This window comes from Vulpes lagopus, chromosome 11 (assembly GCF_018345385.1).
Source record: "Vulpes lagopus strain Blue_001 chromosome 11, ASM1834538v1, whole genome shotgun sequence".
In the NCBI taxonomy this organism is placed as follows: domain Eukaryota; kingdom Metazoa; phylum Chordata; class Mammalia; order Carnivora; family Canidae; genus Vulpes; species Vulpes lagopus.
The window spans coordinates 37,406,451-37,426,094 of record NC_054834.1 but is presented as its reverse complement, the minus strand read 5'-3'; the positions used below and the strand labels follow the sequence as shown (position 1 = coordinate 37,426,094).

Here is a 19,644-nt window from a genome sequence, read left to right as displayed (position 1 = left end):
TATTCAAAATAAATTAGATTGAGGGGCACCTAGCTGGTTCGGTCAGTTAATTGTCTGACTCTTGATTTCGGCTCAGGTCATGATCTCAGGATCCTCGGATGGAGACCCAACGAAGTTGGGCTCCCTGCTCTGCAGGGAGTCTGTTTGCCCCTCTCACTGTCCCTCCCCCCTACCTCTCTCTCTCAAATAAATAAATAGGGCAGCCCGGCTGGCTCAGTGGTTTGGTGCCGCCTTCAGCCCAGGGCATGATCCAGGAGACCCGGGATCGAGTTCCACATCGGGCTCCCTGCATGGAGCTTGCTTCTCCCTCTACCTATGTCTCTGTCTCTGTCTCTGTCTCTGTCTCTCTCTCTGTGTGTCTCTCATGAATAAATAAATAAAATCTTAAAAAAAATAAAAACAAACAAATAAATAAATATTTTTAAAAAATGAAATAAATTAGATTTATTGAACATTAAAGGAATAATATCGGGTTAAAGGGAGAGTGCCTTGGCTACGTGGACCCCAACTTCAGTTAATAAGGAAAAGTCATACTGAATAGGAAAGGGGTCAATGAGCACCAAATTCCAGCTGTAGCTTTCACTTTCCCATTCTCCTTTCTCTACTCTGATAATCTCTCCACTTAAGTGAAGCAACAGTCTATTAGATCCCAATATCAAAAAATATTCCTCGACACTCCTCACACCTCTAATTCCTCCCAAGTGCCCCCAGTGAGTTCAGTTCAACTGGCCTTTCTTGGCTTCAGCCACACACCAGCACTATTTCTTTTTACACATCAAAATCACACTTTGTATCTTGAACCCGATGGTTACTTACTCACTGAACCTTGGGCTAACAAGGAAGTAGGCTGGCTTAGTCACATAAAAGAACACAGCCAAGGCTGACATTCTTGTGGAAAAGGCATACAGAAGAATAAAGTTGCATGGATTTTCTCTACTGAGATCGTGATCCAAAATTATTTCAAATTCTCCTTGTGGTGATGAGGCATTTCCATTCTTTACAACCCACACACAGGCACACATGCACACACACACACACACACACACACACACAGCTACAAAGTACTAGAGCTTTCAAGTTAACTTTCTATTTTGTATAGGATTATTCTTGAATATTTCTTTTCCAAAGTAATTAGGTTACTTCCTCATTTTCATAAACTAATTTGGATATATACAATCCTGGATTACATAGCTATTTTTATCTACAAAATATAATGTCTTGTGCCAGAAAGTCTGAGTTCAGCTGAGTAATACTTCTACCCTCTTTCAAAAAGAAAACTCAGCAGTTAAATTTTTGAAGACATCACTTCTCTCCGTGTTTAAAAAGTGCTTTTAAATTACCCTGTATTCTATAGAAAACTGTTTCTCTGATGCTTGAAGTCTCCAGCTGCCACACAATTTATATCTCTTTCTTCTGCTCTTTGTTTTTCAGCCATTTTCCCTGAATGTCAAAGTCAATTTAGTGCATTTCACTTTGCTGAATAAATCAGAGGCGAAATCCTTGCTAAAAGTGAAAATTTGATTTGCTAAAAGGAGCTTAGGGCAACTATTAATCAATATATCCAGAGTGTCAAAGCCAAGGCCAGGATAGACATGCATTCATTTGGAGATTGGCTGAGGCAGATAAAGGGGGACGCAGGGGAAAAAGTGCAACCAGCCCACAGAGGGGAGACAGGGTTAGGGTTGGAAGGAGAGTCAAAAAGGAGCAAAGAGAGAAACAAAACATGCTGGCATCATGTTCTGCTCTTCTCCCTCGAATTCTTCTTTAAGAGGTGGATAAAGATATTTTGATTAAGCATTTAGGCATATATGGATTATGCTAATTATAGCAGGTTTCATATAACAACTTTCTTGCAAGACACAAAAGTCTTTCTCTCCTTAACTCATCAAGTAGCTTTGAGAAGAATCTAAAAGTCAGAAGTAACAGCTCCATTAACAAACAGAATTCCAGAACAGAAAGAGTTGGGCCAGGTCTCAAGGATGTCAATATTTTCATAATCCTCAGGTAGATTTCAAGCTATTTCAGGCTTCTGAGAGATCATGACATATGGCAAATGAAATGACTGGACTCAATCCTGTCACCTCATTATTCAAAAGAGTTTAACAATTACAAAGAACTTGCCTGAAAATGGTATCATATATGTTAGAACATAGTGCATTCAGAAATCCTTAACACTCAGAAATTTAACACTGTTGTTTTCAAAAGTACACTGAGTAATCTTTCTCTATGTAAGTTGGCTCAAGATTCTGATTTTAATCTTTTCAAAATGCAGTTTTAATCCTGTCACTGAGTTAAAAATTGCAATTGCTTCTATTGCCTTCAGTATAAAATGCTATTTCCTTAGCATGAAACTCAAGATTTTTCGAGATGGAATCCTTGGCTATGAATCTAGTCCCATACTGCTCCTTCCATGTTCCATGTGACTCTGTGTGAGAGCACCGCCACAGCTCACATCACAGAGTTAGAGTTGTCCATTCATCTCTCTGAATCACCCACCACACTGGGAGGGTCGGAAAAGCAGAACTTGTTCTGTATTCACAGTCTTGTGCAATCCTTTGCACACAGTACCTGACACAGAGCTCACTAAATGCCTTAAGGAAGGAAGGAAGGCAGGAAGGCAGGAAGGCAGGAAAGGAGGGAGGAAGGAAAGAAAGAAGGAAGAGAAGAGAGTGGGAGGGAGGATGAAATGGATTCAAGGTTAAGCAGTAGAGCTAACATTTTGATATTTGGTGTGACTGAAGGTCACTTGACTCACTTCTGCTCCAGTTTACCTATAACTCTCAATCAAATTCAATGGCCAGTGAATCCAAAAACACTAAGGAAGCGTGGAGCATCCAGTTTTAGCAACCAATCATTTAGGAACTTTTCCAACTATTCAGATGAGTAGTTACACAGCAATTGCCTCATTTCATCAAAATCTGTGATCTGGCCTATCCAGGGTACATGGTCAAAGTGAAGATCCAGATACTTATGTTCATTGAAAAAAGTGTCATACATTTCCTTTTTTAATTCATTCCACCTTTCCTTGGATCTTGTATTTTGTAAATGCACAAAGGTTAAAGATAGGGCAAATATGTTACATTTACACAACCTGTTATGAAAAGTAGGTAGATAATCTGGAAGAAATGACACTAGACATGGGGGAAGTAAGATGAGGACAAGGAAGAAAGATATAATGAAGCTACTGGTAAAAAGTCATGTAAGCTAAATATTCTGTGGGTCCAAGTAATGTGAACAGTGTGAGTCAAACTTCCTGACTCTCAAGTTTGCTCATGTAAAAAGTGAGGATTGTAAGAGTAAAACCTACCCAGAGAATAATGACTGAATTTTTGTGGGTATCAAATAAATGTCTGTGAAAGTGCTTTGTAAACAATAAATAACTACATAGATGTTCGTTATTTTTGTATTGACAGCTTAATCTCATTAAAAGGAGATTGTCACATATATGTGCACACAACACATGCATATATATTTATGTAGGCAGAGATACAGGATTCAGGGTAGAGATCATGTCATGTATATCTTTTCTATTTCCACAGTACCAAGCGTAGTGTTGGGTACATAGCAGCTATTCAAATTGTATTCAGTGATTACTGTGAAATTATGATTCCTCTTTGAGCAGAGGTATACAATAGCATGGCTATGTATGGGTGGCAAATATGATTTAGGGAGCATAAGTAATGCTGGCCTAGGGATCACATGAGCACAGGTAATTCAGCATGGTTACAGAAAGGCACTAGGTCACAAACAATGGAATGGAGTGGTGACAGTAAGTCTCTATGAGCATCTTTAACAATATTTGGGTTGACACTTGAATGGGATCTCCATCTAGGAAAACTTGCAACTTCTTGTTGATCTATATATATTTTTTATTTCTAGCAAGGGTAGCTGCAGAAAATGAAGGACCTTAGGTGACCTTTCAGATTATTTTTTTCATAACATGTTTTTTTGACTTACTAGCTCATGTTTCCATATTACAGCTGTGACTTCAGAAACTAATAAATATTCAGGTATTTTAGGTTTGGCCTAGAAGGATGTACTAGATTATTTAGATGCTAATGATCCCACTCACCTAAGACAGAATGATGACAATATCCATCCAAAGATCCTTTTGGTTAAATAAGTTTCCCTCCTGCCTTTGTATTACAACCAATGTTTATGGTGATTATTTTTTGAAATGGATTTTTATTTTATTTTATTTAAATTGAATTTGCCAACATATAGTTTAACACCCAGTGCTCATCACATCATGTGCCCTCCTCAGTGACCATCACCCAGTTATCCCATCCCTCCACCCTCCTCCCCTTCTGCAACCCTTTTTTTGCTTCCCTGAGTTAGGAGTCTCTCATGGTTTGTCTTCCTCTAATTTTTCACTGACTTTTTGGATCACTTGGTTTTAATCGCAATAAAATGACAACCTATGTGCAGAACTTTAGAAACTAAAATGAACACTGAATATTTTACATTTAGATCATGCTTTATAATTTGCAAATTAATTATACATATGTGTTTAATTTGCATGTGTATTCTTTCCCTCATTTGATTTTCACAATATAACTAATGGCTAGAGCAATTAAGTAACTTACAAAAAATTACTCCACTACAGCTTAAGCTGTCTAATTTTACTTTCAGGTTCATTCTACCCTCGTAAACCACAACTATAGGTGCACAGGTATACAACTACCAGGTATGTGAAATATAACTTCCAAATATTTGGTAATAGAATATAATTATAATTTAAATAGCACTATTAAGTGTCAAGGCTTTGGGTCTTAAATTTACATTTTCTCCACTTAACTAAAAGACTCGACTACTTCATAGTTCTGAAATCATTAAGTTACATACACAAAAGAAAAATTAATCCTGAGAAAGGGGGTTGTAATCACTTCAATTCATTCACAGCAAGCAGAAATTACAACTACATGTAAATTCAGTTCTAGGATGGGGTAAAGAGTGGAGCCTCAGGGCCAATTAGCAGTTTGGGGCTATGCATATTTTAAATCAAATAATCAATAAAATATTTATCAAGTGCCAGTGATAGAGATCCCACACTGAGTATTAGGTGCTACTTATATATGATATGATTCTCTCTTAGTCAACCATGCCCTTGACCTGCACATCACACCATAACCACACACACACACACACACGGAAACATACTTTTGGGTTATAAATGGAAACATAATCTTATGGTAATTATTTCCACTACATTTTTTGCATGTGCTTTTTACACATATCATCATCACTTAATGGTGCTACGAGTTTAAGATAAGGATTGGGCATTTTTAAAACCTCCGCAACTTTGGTTGGAGATGATATAATCTTAAAAATTGGTCTCTACATAAAATGCATTAGAACAATGGATACATCTTTAAAAGATATCGTTAGCGATAGACGCTTGAAATACTCTTGGGTATTTGCCCACCAAATTTATATCCTAATATAGAAATAGTTCAAACATGTTCTTTAAAGATTTCTGTCATTTCTAGAAAAGTCTCAATACTTCTGTTGAGAAAAATAAAAAATCCAATTCAAGGAGCAATTTTTGATGCATTCTTTGAACTGCATGTTTTTACAAAAACATGTTTCGGTGTAAATGAAAAATACTGGTTTCTATACTTTAGATTTCTGTTTCTCACATGAGGAAACTACATATAAAGAATGTTTTATCACATTATCTTTCTATTTTGGTTTTTCTTAGAGCTTACTATTTCCTGCCTTCACTGAGTATGAATAAAAATTAGAGTTGTTTCTCTATGTTGATCTCATTCCAAAAGAAATCATTCTATAAACATGACTAAGAGGCCCCAAACTTAGGCAGAGTCTTCTTCTTTAGTAGGCAAGGGTTTAATTTGTCTTGTTAAAAATAAGCAAGCCTACCTAAAAATCTGCCATCTTTGATAAAGGAAAAAAATTCTCTAAAATACATTCATTGGCTTAATTGTTCAAATACCCTTCTATTCTTTTTTACAGTAAACTGTCGGATGAGACCCATAATATATTTAAGCCACTTATATAGGTCAGCTAATATGGGTTATGCTTTTTTAAGCACCATCTGACTAAGCACATTCTGCATTTTGCTAACAAAGTAACAGTACATAATAATATTTTAATCAACCACAAAGAACAATAAGAGATCTGACTGCTGGGCTGATAATCGTCTTATCACACCCTGTGAAACCTAGCTCTAATATTTGCCGGAGCCTCCATTACTTGGCAGCCCATTCTAAAAAAGGCCAACAATGGGGAGAGAATGAAGTGGAGTGTGCAGTAACTCCGTATCTACATAAAAGAGATTAGAGGCGACAGCGTTCCATTTTACAGCTCAATCATATTGTGTTAGCATGCGCTTATCCGAGCGCGGACGAAATTGAAAGAGAAATAAAAAAGAGTCAGGCAGATAGGAACCAGAAAAGCGAGGCATGAGCAATTTCCAAGGATATAAAAGGATGCTAATGGCGGGGCCCTGTCATTCTTAAAAAGGGCTATTAGGGCACCATCATCTGTTCTTGTGCCCTTATGCTCCTCCAACTAAAGTCAAGCATTTTCTAAAGCCCTTGTGATCTTTTTTCTTCTATAGATAAAGTATGGTCATGTTTCCTAAGAACACACTTTTCCATTTATATGATTTATTAAAGTAAGTCAACTAATTCGATTTACTGATAAAAAAAAACACTCCATATGTATTTTCCTTCAGTATTTTCTTTTGTTGAATTCTTCACTTTTCTATGTAGCAAAAGTAAGGCTTTAAGAGTACATTCCCAGCAGTGCAGAGAGGCTACTGATCTTATCTTAGATGCTAAACTTAATTTTTGAACTGCATGTGTGTGTGTGTGTGTGTGTGTGTGTGTGTGTGATTACATAAACTGAGAGGAGCATAGAGAGAGCGAAGGCTTACATTTTAGCATTAAAGGAAGATTTCACTTTAATTTTCACATAAGCATTATACAAAGAGTTTTAAAGTTAAGACAAAGACAGGTGAAATTTCAGTTCTGATTTGACTTTAATTCAGGCTCTGACCCCAGTTATGAGGACTGGGTCATGTTATCAAGAACACGATTTTACTTCCATCAAGGCAGAAATGTGACCTTAATCTTTATATTCTCTTTGTCTCCCTCCCCACCAGCCCCCCCCCCCCCACCAATCCTACACTCCACATTGCTGCTGCACCCAACCTCCCTGAACCCGGGGTATACCAGCACTCTGATATCAGAGTATCCTCTCCTACCTCAAAACATTGTATGGCATACTTATTATTTAATAATTTAAAAGAATTCCAGTTAATTCTTGTTTGGCTAATTCTTTTCTGAAAAACCAAGCCACTCCTTGCAATCATTTAAACACCCTGAGGGTATCACGAACACCAGAGCTGTGAATCATCACTCCACAGTGACCTCCTCTGGCATTTGCTATGGAGAGAGAATCACGTCAGTCCCCACCAATTCTAAGCCTCAGCTTAAGACTGAACACATAATCGTATAGTAATTGTTTCCACCACTGGAAATGCTGTTACTCATAGTTATTTAAAGTTACTGTCTTCACAAAAGTCACTAGAGCCCCTTTACAGTGACAAGTTCCTTTGTAAGCTGACATTTCTACTTAGATGCACAACTGGACCAACAAATTTATCATTGACTTTTCCTCACCAGAGAGCACTGTAAGGAGTTGTTGACTTTTATTGGTCTTTATTATGGGATGTCTGAACAATATTACAATATTGGCTTAACACGTCTCTTAATTCACGAGTACTTGGGCTGAGTTCTCTAAAATAATGGGAAGTTTGGAGCCATAGTGACACAGTCTTTCATGCTGTTGTTATCAGTAATATGAACACTATTATCATTATTATTTTGAAGTGGTTCTTTCAAATGCAGTCAACTGGGTATCCTGATTCTACTCCAGGAAGCAATGATGAATATGCTTTGAAGACACCAGATACATTTGTGAATTTGTGTGTTTTTACCCCATTATGCCTCAAAGTTCCCTATCTTTGAATTAAAGATAACAGTACTTGATTCTCAGATTAAAACAACGGTTCTCAGTTGAGGAAGAGGGGCACAGATTTGCCCACCAGAGGACATACGTCCATGTCTAAAGACAGTTTTGTTTGTCCAACTCAAGGGTGCTAGAGATAGAAGCCCAGGATACTACTGAACATCCTACCATGAACAAGACAGTCCCCTACAAGAAAGGATAACTGTTTCCAAACATCAGTAATGTCAAGGCTGACAATCCTAGGTTGGATAATGATTTTTTTTGTCTATTTTATTTTATTTTTAAGAAAGAGAGGGAGGGAAGGAGGGAGGGGAGAGAGAAAGGATTGAGGAGCAGAGGAAGAGAGAGAGAGAATCTTAAGCAGGCTCCATGCCCAGCATAGAGTCTGATGTGAGGCTCAGTCTCAGAACCCCGAGATCATGACCTGAGCCAATATCAAGAGTCAGACATTTAACCAACTGAGCCACCCAGGCGCCCCAGAATAATATTTTAAATATGTGAGTATAGGGGTGCCTTGCTGGCTCAATTGGTAGAGCGTGCAACTCTTGTTCCTCAGGGTTGTTGGTTCAAGCCTCACTGTGGGTGTAAAGATTACTCAAAAATAAAATCTTTTTTTTTAATTAAAAAATAAGATGTGAGTATATATGTGTGAGCTTGTACATGTCTATATACGTAAAGTAATAAAATACATAAATACAAGTGATATATGTTAATTATCTAAAATGTGGATATCAACAAATGTTAATTTTGTTTCTTTTGCTGTAATACGCTTCACAGCACTTTTCATCCAGATAAGTTTTCATACACTGTTTAAGCAAATTCTGACAGTTCCCACTGCCACAATTCCCAAACGTCTTAACATCTTTTAGCACATCCTTTTTTTTTCTGTTTTTAGAAGTCACATAGATGTGATTACAATCTAAATGCAGTATCAACTATCTATATGATCCAATTCTCCTCCTTCTTTTACATGTAGTAACCCTTGTGTAGGTATCTTCTAAAGAACACACTCAAGCTCACCTATTTAACTAGTTCTGACTTAATTTGGGGTGCTTTATTAGCAAACAGTGTAAGACAAAGTAGCTAGTATAATACAGAGTGATGTTTAAATTAGTTTACAATTTGCTGGGCCTCATCTAGAACTGCACCGAACAAAGCCATTCAGAAATGTCAGCTGTGTTCCTAACCACTGTAACAAATTGTCGCCTGAACGCCGCACACCTAATGACTTCAAATTAGCTTCACTGCGATATGGCTTGACAGTCCGTTACGACTGTTAGTAACATAGCTGGCGTATCATGACCAAGAAATTGGCTTCAGTGTGGGCTGGGGAAGGGACTTCCATCAATTTGATTAAAGAAATTACTGTAGCATTCAACGCATAAAGACAAACTAGTTTAAGGAGACGCAAATAAGTTAACCATACCAGAAAAACACTGCTCATCATTCAAAAAACTTGCTTATGAACTACTTGAAGATCAAAGTTCAAACAAACAAAAAATAATTCAAGCAGACTACTAAAATCCTCAAAACTTGTGACCAGGTATCTGTTTATTGATATAATGGGATCTTCTAAGCCAAGAAAGAAAAGTAATAGGATACTTTAAAATACTACTTTTAGGTTACTATATGGGAAAGTTTATGGTGTCTGTTTAATATTTTTTCTTAGAATTTGTGTACAAATCCTTGGTAAATACCTAATTGCCAACCAAAGGTGTGCTTGTAAATACGAACAGCAATTTGGTGTAAAAAGCCACCATGAACAATAAAATGAAATGAGTGATTCTTAAAAGGAAAAAAGGTACACTGAGTTGTGCTGACAAAGACATTTTTTAAAGTGAAAAGAAAAAAGAGAAGTATCTCCTTAGGAGAAAGTGCAGAATTTTAAGAGGAAGAAAGACATATGTTTTTAAAGTTATATTCTCTTTACCTTATATATTGGCAATAGTACCTTTGCATATCAAAAAAAAATAACAAGAGTTCAAGGTGGTACAGATATAGAGAGGTTTATGATACAATTAAGGTCAAGCAAAGCTCTAAATTAACTATGATAAAAACAAATGTAAAGGTTAAAAAACATAATAATGAGAAATTTTTGAATTTGCCTGAATCTATGTATTAGGGAATTTCGCAACCTTTTCTGTCTCATTTTTTTTTCTTTTCAGAAAATGTACCTGGAATATGCTTCGCCCATCCAATGATAACCACCAACTCCCGGTCAGCCAAGTCACACAGTGTAGTGAGGGCTTTGATGTCACTGTCAGGGACAGTAGGGTCAGGCATGGCATAGATCTTCTCCGGTTCGGCCACCAACAAATGTGAGACAATCTTGTTATCTGCAGGATCAGACCAGAGCACTACAAGATCACTAGTAGCATCATCCTTCTTTCACAAACCCTATAGTATGCTGCATTTTGAAAAATAATTCAAATTGCCTACAATAAACCCCAAATAACCTACTGATGGTTCAATATATGCATAGTAAACAGTGTTCAGGAAAACTCATAGCAAGAAATCAGCCACTGCAGTTGTAACAAGATGCATTCCTTTCTTCTTCTTCGCTCTACCTGCCTTTGCTGGAATGAAGCATCTGTCCTGTAATGAAATTTTTTATAGCAAACAGATAAGAGAAGTTAGATGCTTTCTGGGTTTGCTCTTTGATTCTTAAGTGGGATATGGGGAAGCAGATTCAATAGCATACAACGTCTTTAAAATAAAAATCCACAGTAAACCACTGAAATATAGAATATAATGTGGAAGGCAAGAAACTATCATTGCCCATAGTCATAATGGGCACGAAAGTCATTAATTGTGTTAATTCCTCTAAAGAAGAGCAAAGGTCAGAGCCCTTCTGCCTGGGTGAATTACTGACTATATAACTCTATCTCTGTGGGATGCATTAAAGAGGAATTTCTCTCCCTCCCCACACACCCAGCCAATCTTTCAAATATAGCCAATATCTGTTTCCAGAAAAATACTCCTACTTAAATGTTACAATGTCTTCTCTTTGGAGTGTCTAATTCTTTAATCCTCTATTTTCATCTGTTGTCTTTAGCTCATTCTCTGGTTCAGATTTATCTGTCTAAAATTTGTGATATATGTTTTTAAAATCCTTCATAAAATAAACACTAGAGACAAATGGAAAGCATCACATCAAATGTGTTTTATTGCTTAGGGGCATGTGAGAGTTTATGGAAGGGTTGTAAAGCCTTGCTAACGGAATGATTTTTCTTGTTGGCCCTATTTTCTATTTCTATGTGCTGTTTTAGATTTTATACTTTCTTCTAAGTGAAGAGATACAAATGGGTAAGGATAAATTCAAATATTTCAATGTTCTATGTACTATTACTCTAAAAAACCAGGGTATTAAATGAGACTTTTGTGAGCAAAGCCCGTTTCCTCTGCGTTTACTTGGTAATTTTTCTTTCATTCTAAGTGTTTAACTTTTTTAACCCAGATGAAAAGACTTTATCTACCTTAAAATTATAAACAGCATTCCTTTTAGTTTTCTTTAACTAAATGACAAGGAAATTATCCAAGTTCTTTAATTAGCATTTTTTCTAACATTTAAAAATTTTATTTTTATGGCTGCTATATGCATTGCATTTATTGCAAATAATCAACAGATAACCATTCGCTGGCAGTAATATTCAATTATCACCAAATTGAAAATGCAGATTTGGGAGGAAATATTCCCAAACACCATATTTTGTAGGAAAAAAATTAAATTCAATACAGATTCTTTTTTTTTAAATTTGTAGATTCTGTGAAGAATGGCATTTGTTTCTTGTATATGCTATAGAAACAACACCCTGTATTTTTAGTTACGCTTGGAAAAGTTTCAACTTTCATTGCTCTGACAATACAGCAAAACCTGTCAGCAACCACTAGTTTCTCAGGATTAGAAGAAAGTGCAACATTTAATAAAGGGCACAAAAACGTACCCAAGGGAAATCCTGATTCTAGTTCTTTCCATACTGGGAAGATGGTTACCTGTTTTACCCACGTCAATGGATGCTTGACTGGAAGGGTGGGAGAAATTTGGCTGAAGCTAAGAAATTCCCATCATTCAGAAAATGGAATAGCCAGCAGCACTGTTTCTAGGTAAATCTTATTTAATGTTTCCCTAATTAGAATCAATAGAACCCAATTTTCGTTCTTGGGCTCTTGTAGTACACAAACAATCAGTCAGGGGCCAGAAATCTCCCTCAGCCACTTTCTCAGCAGAGCCCAGGCACAGCCTCTTGACACTTATCTGACAGGATCTGAAAATTAAGTTTTATAAATGTTTGTTACAAAAACACACTAATTGGATGGACTAAGGAAAATTAACACAGAGGCCTTGAGATAATGAGTAATGATTTATTAGGAGTCCTCTTTATCTCAGACAAATGGAGCTCACTGAAATTGCTATAATCTTCTTAAAGGTACTTGACAAGCCACTTCCCAATTTCTCAGGTTTACGCTGAAAACCATAACTGTTCCTCCATCATGTGGACTTACAAAATGGGCTAGTGCTCATTGTTCTCTTGGTAGAGGAAATTATCAATGGTTTCAGTCAATGCTCATGTAAAATGAATGAGAAATGGGCAGTCTGTATAATAGCAAGTCTAGGAAAACTAACCTCTAATGAAATTAAGCATTAGTGTTTATTGCATTTTATTGTATTATCAGAAAGTTTTTTATTATAATGTGCAAAATCTGCTTAATGCAGTCCTAGATTGTATTTGCAGAATGCCAAACAGCTTATGCAGGCTGAGGAGAAGATGCCAGATTGGACAATTGAAGGTATAATCAACATAATGTTTTTTGGAAAGGCAAAAGGAAACTATGCCATATGTTCACTTAAGCTTTAATTTTATGTAAAACTGGTTGTTTTTCCTTTGACATAGCTGAAATGTCCTTTCATTTACAGTTCAGGGTCTGTTTTATTTACTTAACAGATCCCCATATGCTCACATGTATGATGCACAGCAGCGACCCCTCCTGGAGAATCTGAATTAGAAACGGACACTTCCCTTGAAAGCAGATCAAAAATCACCAACAATGGCCATAAATGCAGCCTCCTCTGGTAAGTGCTGGTTGTGTCTTCTGAGACAGAGACAGCTGAATGTGAGGACCGTTTCCATCAAGCACGTTTCAGTGCCTAGTACGAACTCTATGCATAAAAATCCTAAAAGGCTAGTTCTGTTGCACTATAACTATGAACCGATTTTTCAGAAAATGGGATGCAGTTATTGCCTCAATCTACATTCCAGCTCCTTTTAGTTAATGACAAAGAGAATGGGGCTTGCGTTTTAGCAATGTACCCATCATCCTCTCAAATTGCAATCTGGCATTATAAAACCATGGACTCTTTAAAAACAATTCATAATGCCCATAAGGGCATCTGAGATGGAACCACCAACCTATGCTTGTTATTAGGAGGGCCCATTCTTGTTTTAATCTATTGCTAGCTAGTGTGTTAACCTTCTATAGCTCCAAATTAATGAGGCTCCTAATGTATTTTCATTGGGAGGTTGAGCAGTCAAACTCATTTAGTTAGTGAAAACTACAAAAATCACTTTCTTGTGAAATCTGAAACTAACAGCTCCAATGAACTAATGATTACAGTATGATCCATTTTATGTACCTCTGAAAATAAAGATAACCAGTAAATGTAAAATTCGCACTATATAAGCTGTGCCTTAATATGCTTACACTTCTTCAAAATGACTAGGTGAAAGAAAGGTAGGCGAGAGAAAATCATAGGAAAAAAAAAAAAAGATAATTAGCCGAGTGGCTGTTGCTCCTCAAAGGCAATCTTTGGGAACAGAGCCACAGCCCCCCAACAAAGACAAGTCTCCTTGGAGTCGGTAGGGATGGGCATGCCAAAACTGATATACATAGAGCCAACGGGGAGGATTCTGTGTGTTGGAAAGCCAGACATGTCTGCTGTACTTACATGGCTTTTTGGCTGGCTGAACCAGCTGAGGGTTCAGGTAGGGGCTGTTCTCCGCATCTATTCTGCGCTTGTACTTCTGCCGACCTCCACGTACTCTGTCAAGACGTACCCCTGTGGGCAAAGACAGGCACTGGCTTACTGCTGAGGTATCCATCTTTGAGACCAAATACACAGACCATCACCCATGGGTGCTATGGAGACAGACAGTAGAACACAGAATGGTCCAGAGGTATTGGAAGCATGTAAAAAGAAGTAGTGGCTAAACCAAAATCGCCAGTAGTTGGAAAACCAAATTTGGCAGAGCATAACAAACCTGAAAGCATTTTATGCAAAGCCATCAACATGGTCTTTCTCACACTTACACACCAAAGGAAAAGCACATTTCCAAGGGAATTAATACAAAGAAACTATTACTTGGTACTAGCCTCATTTCTCAAATTAAAGACAATGGCAATCTATATCCTCTTTATCAATCACCCGTGAAAGCTCAACATGTAAGAGTGATCCCACCCTCCGTGGTCTACCAGAGGGCTCACTGTGGACCCATGGAATTGAATCGAACTGGATGCATCTGCATGCTGTGGAAAGCTGGAATTATACTCTGCAAGATGAGATGTAAGGCTTGTTCCCTATTATAATGTCAACATGTCTCAGAGGAGAATGTTACTTACACTTTGGCACACCTTTGTATTTTCTTCCAGATGAGAGAAAACTGGGAGTAAGTTTGGACTGGATGTGGGACAGAAAGAGGAGCTTCCTAAAAGAATTCAGAAGACTAGGATGTGGGGTTCCTGAGGCAGAGCTAAGGGGCAAAGCCAGAAGAAGGAGGTAGACTGGCAGTTACTAAAATTTCTTCCCAAAGAGTGATGGGTTGGCTCAAGATGCAGAGAGGTTTTGCTGGCACTGGATTTAGAATACTGAGGAAAGAGGCAAAAGGGAAAGACAGGAATTAAAAATAAATTTTCAGGACACCTAGGTGGCTCAGCGGTTGAGCATCTGTCTTTGGCTCAGGTCGTGATCCCAGGATCCTGGGATCGAGTTCCACATCGGCTGCCCCGCAGGGAGCCTGCTTCTCTCTCTGCCTATGTCTCTAACTCTCTCTGTGTATCTCTCATGAATAAATACATAAAATATTTTTTAAAAATGTTTCATTTATATGGAATAGTGGTAAGAACAGCTTGCTAATAACTTGGTTTCCAGTCTATAATTGTGAAGTTTAAGAAGGGCCATATAAATCTTTATCTGATACAGAGGTTACATGGGAGTTAAGAGCAAGGTGGAGACTCACTCTGTGATATTACCTAAATTGATAAAACGTTATGACATCATGGCTTAATAAATTCAACCAAGTAGTTCATTGTACATGTTTTGGCATTTCTCACAATGTTTAGAAAATAGATTTGGTTTAACAGCATCATCAGTATTATTATTTTACTGAAAGGCCTCTCTGAGCCTTTAATATGCAAATGACCTCTGTAAAACTCTCAGAAGGAAATACAGCCTATGCAATGTTTTGCAAACTAATTTAACCAAAGATCCGGTTGTGGGAATATTTATTAATATCATGTGGAACACGTGAATTGTGGATTCTCTGAGTTATGCGACACAGTTTGGAAAATGCTGACATAGCTCTACGTGAACCCCGGAGTGAATATATATTCTCCAATGGTAAGGATTACTACTCAACCACGAGATAAAGTAAAACACAATTTTTCATATTATCTTAATAATGCTACTTTATGGGGCACCTGGGTGGCTCAGTGGTTGAGGTCTGCCTTTGGCTCAGGTTCTGATACTGGGGTCCTGGGATCGAGTCCGACATTGGGCTCCCCGCAGGGAGCCTGCTTCTCCCTCTGCCTATAGCTCTGCCTCTCTCTGTGTCTCTCATGAATAAATAAATAAAATCTTTAAAAAACTGCTACTTTAAAAGTTGATTATCTTTTAGTGAAACACAGAAATATATACTCAGTTCTAGATAAAGCCTGAAATGTCATACTGAAATGTCAAAGCAGAGTTTAAATGAAATCAGGAGACAACTTCAAGAGCAATTAAGTAGGTTTTGACAGTAAATTTCACAAAACAAAGACATCAGTACAGTCCCTAAATATTGGCTGAAAATAGAGGGCACAGGGGTCACAAAGAAGCTGTATTTCCTTCTGCTCCTTGGAAAGCACTTTCTGCCTGCAGTAGAGTTCTGTTCCCTTGTCATCTCATTTCTAGTGTGTAAAACTCAATGGCAAGCAAGCTGAGTAACTGGGATACTGTACTCTTCTAATTGTGATGCTAATTTTGTAGAAATAAAATGTAGAGTACAAAGAACAAAAATATTTCATCAAAATGTTTAAAATACTGTAAATCAACCACTATCACTGAAAATTCTACCTCTATTGCATTTGACAAAACATAGATATAAACCATAATTTCTCGTTAGCAGGAACATATGCAAATGATATGGTGAGTTAAAAAAGAATTATCTACTGCACCCCAGTGTTTATAGCAGCAATGTCCACAACAGCCAAACTATGGAAGGAGCCCAGATGTCCACTGACAGATGAATGGATGAAGAAGATGTAATATACATATACAATGGAATATTACTCAGCCATCAAAAATGAAATCTTGCCATCTGCAACAACGTGGATGGAACTAGAGGGAATTATGCCAAGTGAAATAAGTCAATCAGAGAAAGACAATTATAGGATCTCATTCATATGTGGAATTTAAGAAACAAAACAAAGGATCATAGGGGAGAGAGAAAAAAAAAAACAAGACAAAATCAGAGAGGGAGGTAAACCATAAAAGACTCTTAATAAAGGAAACAAACTGAGGGTCGCTGGAGGGGAGGTGGGGTGGGAGGACGGGATAACTGGGTGATGGACATTAAAGAGGGCACATGATGTGATGAGTACTGGGGATTATATAAGACCGAGGAATCACTGACCTCTATATCTGAAACTGATAATACATTACATGTTAACTGAATTTAAATTAAAAAATCAAAAATCAAGAAGAAAGAAATACATAACTATAAAAAATGGAGAATGTTCAGAGAAAAAAGATATTGAAATAAGGATATCCAAATAAGGATATTTTAATGTAATCGTTTGTAAGTACTCCTATTTTATAGACGATTTCTTGGATTATCAAATCTAAAAATTTTTGCTTTGCATATATCAAAATGTAATATGTATCATCATTTCATATATACTTGTTAGCTAGATCCACTGTCTGCAATGATTCTGTGACAAGATTAAGGATCCCCTTTTAGATCGCTGGGTGGCTCGGAGGTTTGGGGCCCTTCTTCAGCCCAGGGCATGATCTTGGGGTCCTGGGATTGAGCCCCACATCTGGCTCCCTGCATGGGGACTGCTTCTCCCTCTGCCTGTATCTCTGCCTGTGTCTCTGCCTCTCTCTCTCAGTCTGTGTCTCTCATGAAAAATAATAAAAAAAAATCTAAAGACCCCCTTTTAATGTTTCCAACTATAATAGCATAATAATTTATTCCTAAAGATCATATTGAGAATATGTTTTAAAAAATAAAGCATAGTTTGCCAGGCAGAATGGTTGAGTTTTTTTTTTACTGGCTCTTTCATTAACTGACTCTGTAAACTTTGGTGAGTTCCTTAACCTATCTATTTTTCCAAATATAAGGTGGATATAAAGACAATATCCTTCCTGATGTTTGATCATATACAATCAAATCCACTGTATATTTATATAACATATTAATATGTTTGGATATTATATACATGATTATTAAATATTTCACAGACCTTAAAATGGAAAGGAAAATATGGAAGTTATTATATCATGATTTTGTTGAAAAATTGCTGTATTACTTTATTCAAATATATTTTGCATCGTGATCATTTATTAAAAATCTATCCCACAGAGTGTGACAGTCTACCTTGCCTCAATTCTGAGGGAAACAGATTGAGGTATGATGGAGTGTAAAATAATTCAAAGGGAACAAGCCAAATAATGATACTCATTTGATGTCTAAGTGATTTATAGAAATATTTGGTGTCCCATTCTATTTACTACTCATCCATGTCATAAATAATTTCACTTAGATATGTAATTATTTTAGAAGAGATACAGAAACTAATTCCAATGCTACCAAAAATGAGGAAGCTATCCCTGAGTTTAGCTATACGCACACAATACAAACTTAAGTAGAGAATTGATAATTATCCAATTAGCCTGGTGCTTTTCAAAGTTTCCAAATAGTTGAGCAGAAACAAAGAAAAACAACAATATTTATAACCAGGACCTGGGAAATCCAGATTTTCCCTAAACAGATATCAACTGATTCTAGACATTTCTACCAAAGGTGACGTAGCCTATCTCTCTACTTTTCCAGTACATTGAATACAAAACATTTCTTCCTGGACTTCACTTGTAGCCAGTTTTGAAAAAGTTGAAAAGTAAGATTTCTCCCAGGAAATAAGATACCCACAATGTTCAATGTTTGACAGGATTTGAAGTTAATTAAGGCAATTGGATTTTCTATCCATGTGGAGACCCCTATTATCTTTTTTTTTTTAAATAAAAGATTTTAATAGTTGGCATTACCTACCACGTAGAATGTTTCACATCGCTTCTTCTTTCAAATACAGCATGTGCCTAACATTGCCACAAGGGAATTACAAATCTTCTACATTGTCAGAATTTACAAAATTGAGAAAGCGAGAATAGGGCAAGGAGGAAAAAAAATACGCTGTGAGGCAAATAAACGCCAAGAGAAGTAAAACAGTTCAGTGCAAGGTCTTCTTAGGTCAGCTCATTTTAAGTCTACGTTTTATGCCCAAATGCAAATTTTATAATATTATATAGTCCAAAGTCAAAAGTATTTTTTTTCACATTTTTAATAGCACAAAGTGAGAGGCATTTCACAGGATAATAAAAGATCTCCCCTTCAGAGAATTATGCAAGGATACCCTAGCCTACTTTTCTAAATTAAAGTCCAGCCTTTTATAATGTGGTTCCCAAGCAAAGTAGTAATTACACAGACCCCTGGAATACTTAAGGAAGATGCTGATAGTCATAGGAAAAAATATAATATTTTTAAAGAGGTTGTGACTTTTGTTAAAGAGTAATTTCATGAATGCTAAATAAATAGTTGGTATTAAACAGATGAACAGACAGGGGTTGCAATTGAGTTGTGGGGTGGAATTGGAAAAGAAAGCTTTCTGAAACAGCGAGGTGAAGAGGGTGGGAACCTCCCCACACCACCCCACTCCACCCCACTAAAGGTCTTCCTGATACTGCGGTAGGAAAGCACTTGCTCCTTCCCTTTGGGAAGAGGGGTACCTAACAGCGCCCTGGAACTCTCCTGAGACTCCTGGGAGGGAAGCATCATAAACAGAGGATAGAGAAAAATCCCTTTGAGGAGCTGCAGGAAAAGAAGCTAAGGCCGATTAGCAGTATCAGACACAGCAGTGACAGGTAATGTCAGTGGCGGCCTCTGATGGGGTTCTCCTTTGAGACAATGTCCTAAAAGAAGGGCCCAGTTTAACCCAGAGTACTTGTGCATATTTATAGGCTTCTCTTAAGGGGATGAGTGGAAATCATTTGTACAGTCACACATATACTCCAGGGAGAATCTAATCACATTAACTTCTTGAGGATCATGTGAGACCATAAAACGCACCCACCCCCCAGCTATCTGCAACCACCCTGGCCCCTTCTCGAAATAGACAGTG

At 37.2% G+C, this 19,644-nt stretch overlaps 1 protein-coding gene across 34 annotated transcripts in view; it reads right to left on the bottom strand.

Annotated features, from left to right (window-relative positions):
• Positions 1–19,644, bottom strand: part of ESRRG (estrogen related receptor gamma) — a 618,074-nt gene that overhangs the window by 51,680 nt on the left and 546,750 nt on the right. For 32 of the 34 annotated variants that reach the window (XM_041722041.1, XM_041722074.1, XM_041722047.1 and 29 more), the window contains 2 exons: positions 13,940–14,050; positions 10,170–10,352 (listed from right to left, as the gene is read on the bottom strand). In XM_041722041.1, the coding sequence (XP_041577975.1) occupies positions 10,170–10,352; positions 13,940–14,050 (294 nt within the window). The remainder of the gene's footprint in view (positions 1–10,169; positions 10,353–13,939; positions 14,051–19,644) is intronic. The other 2 variants (XM_041722042.1, XM_041722044.1) reach the window with 1 other exon arrangement.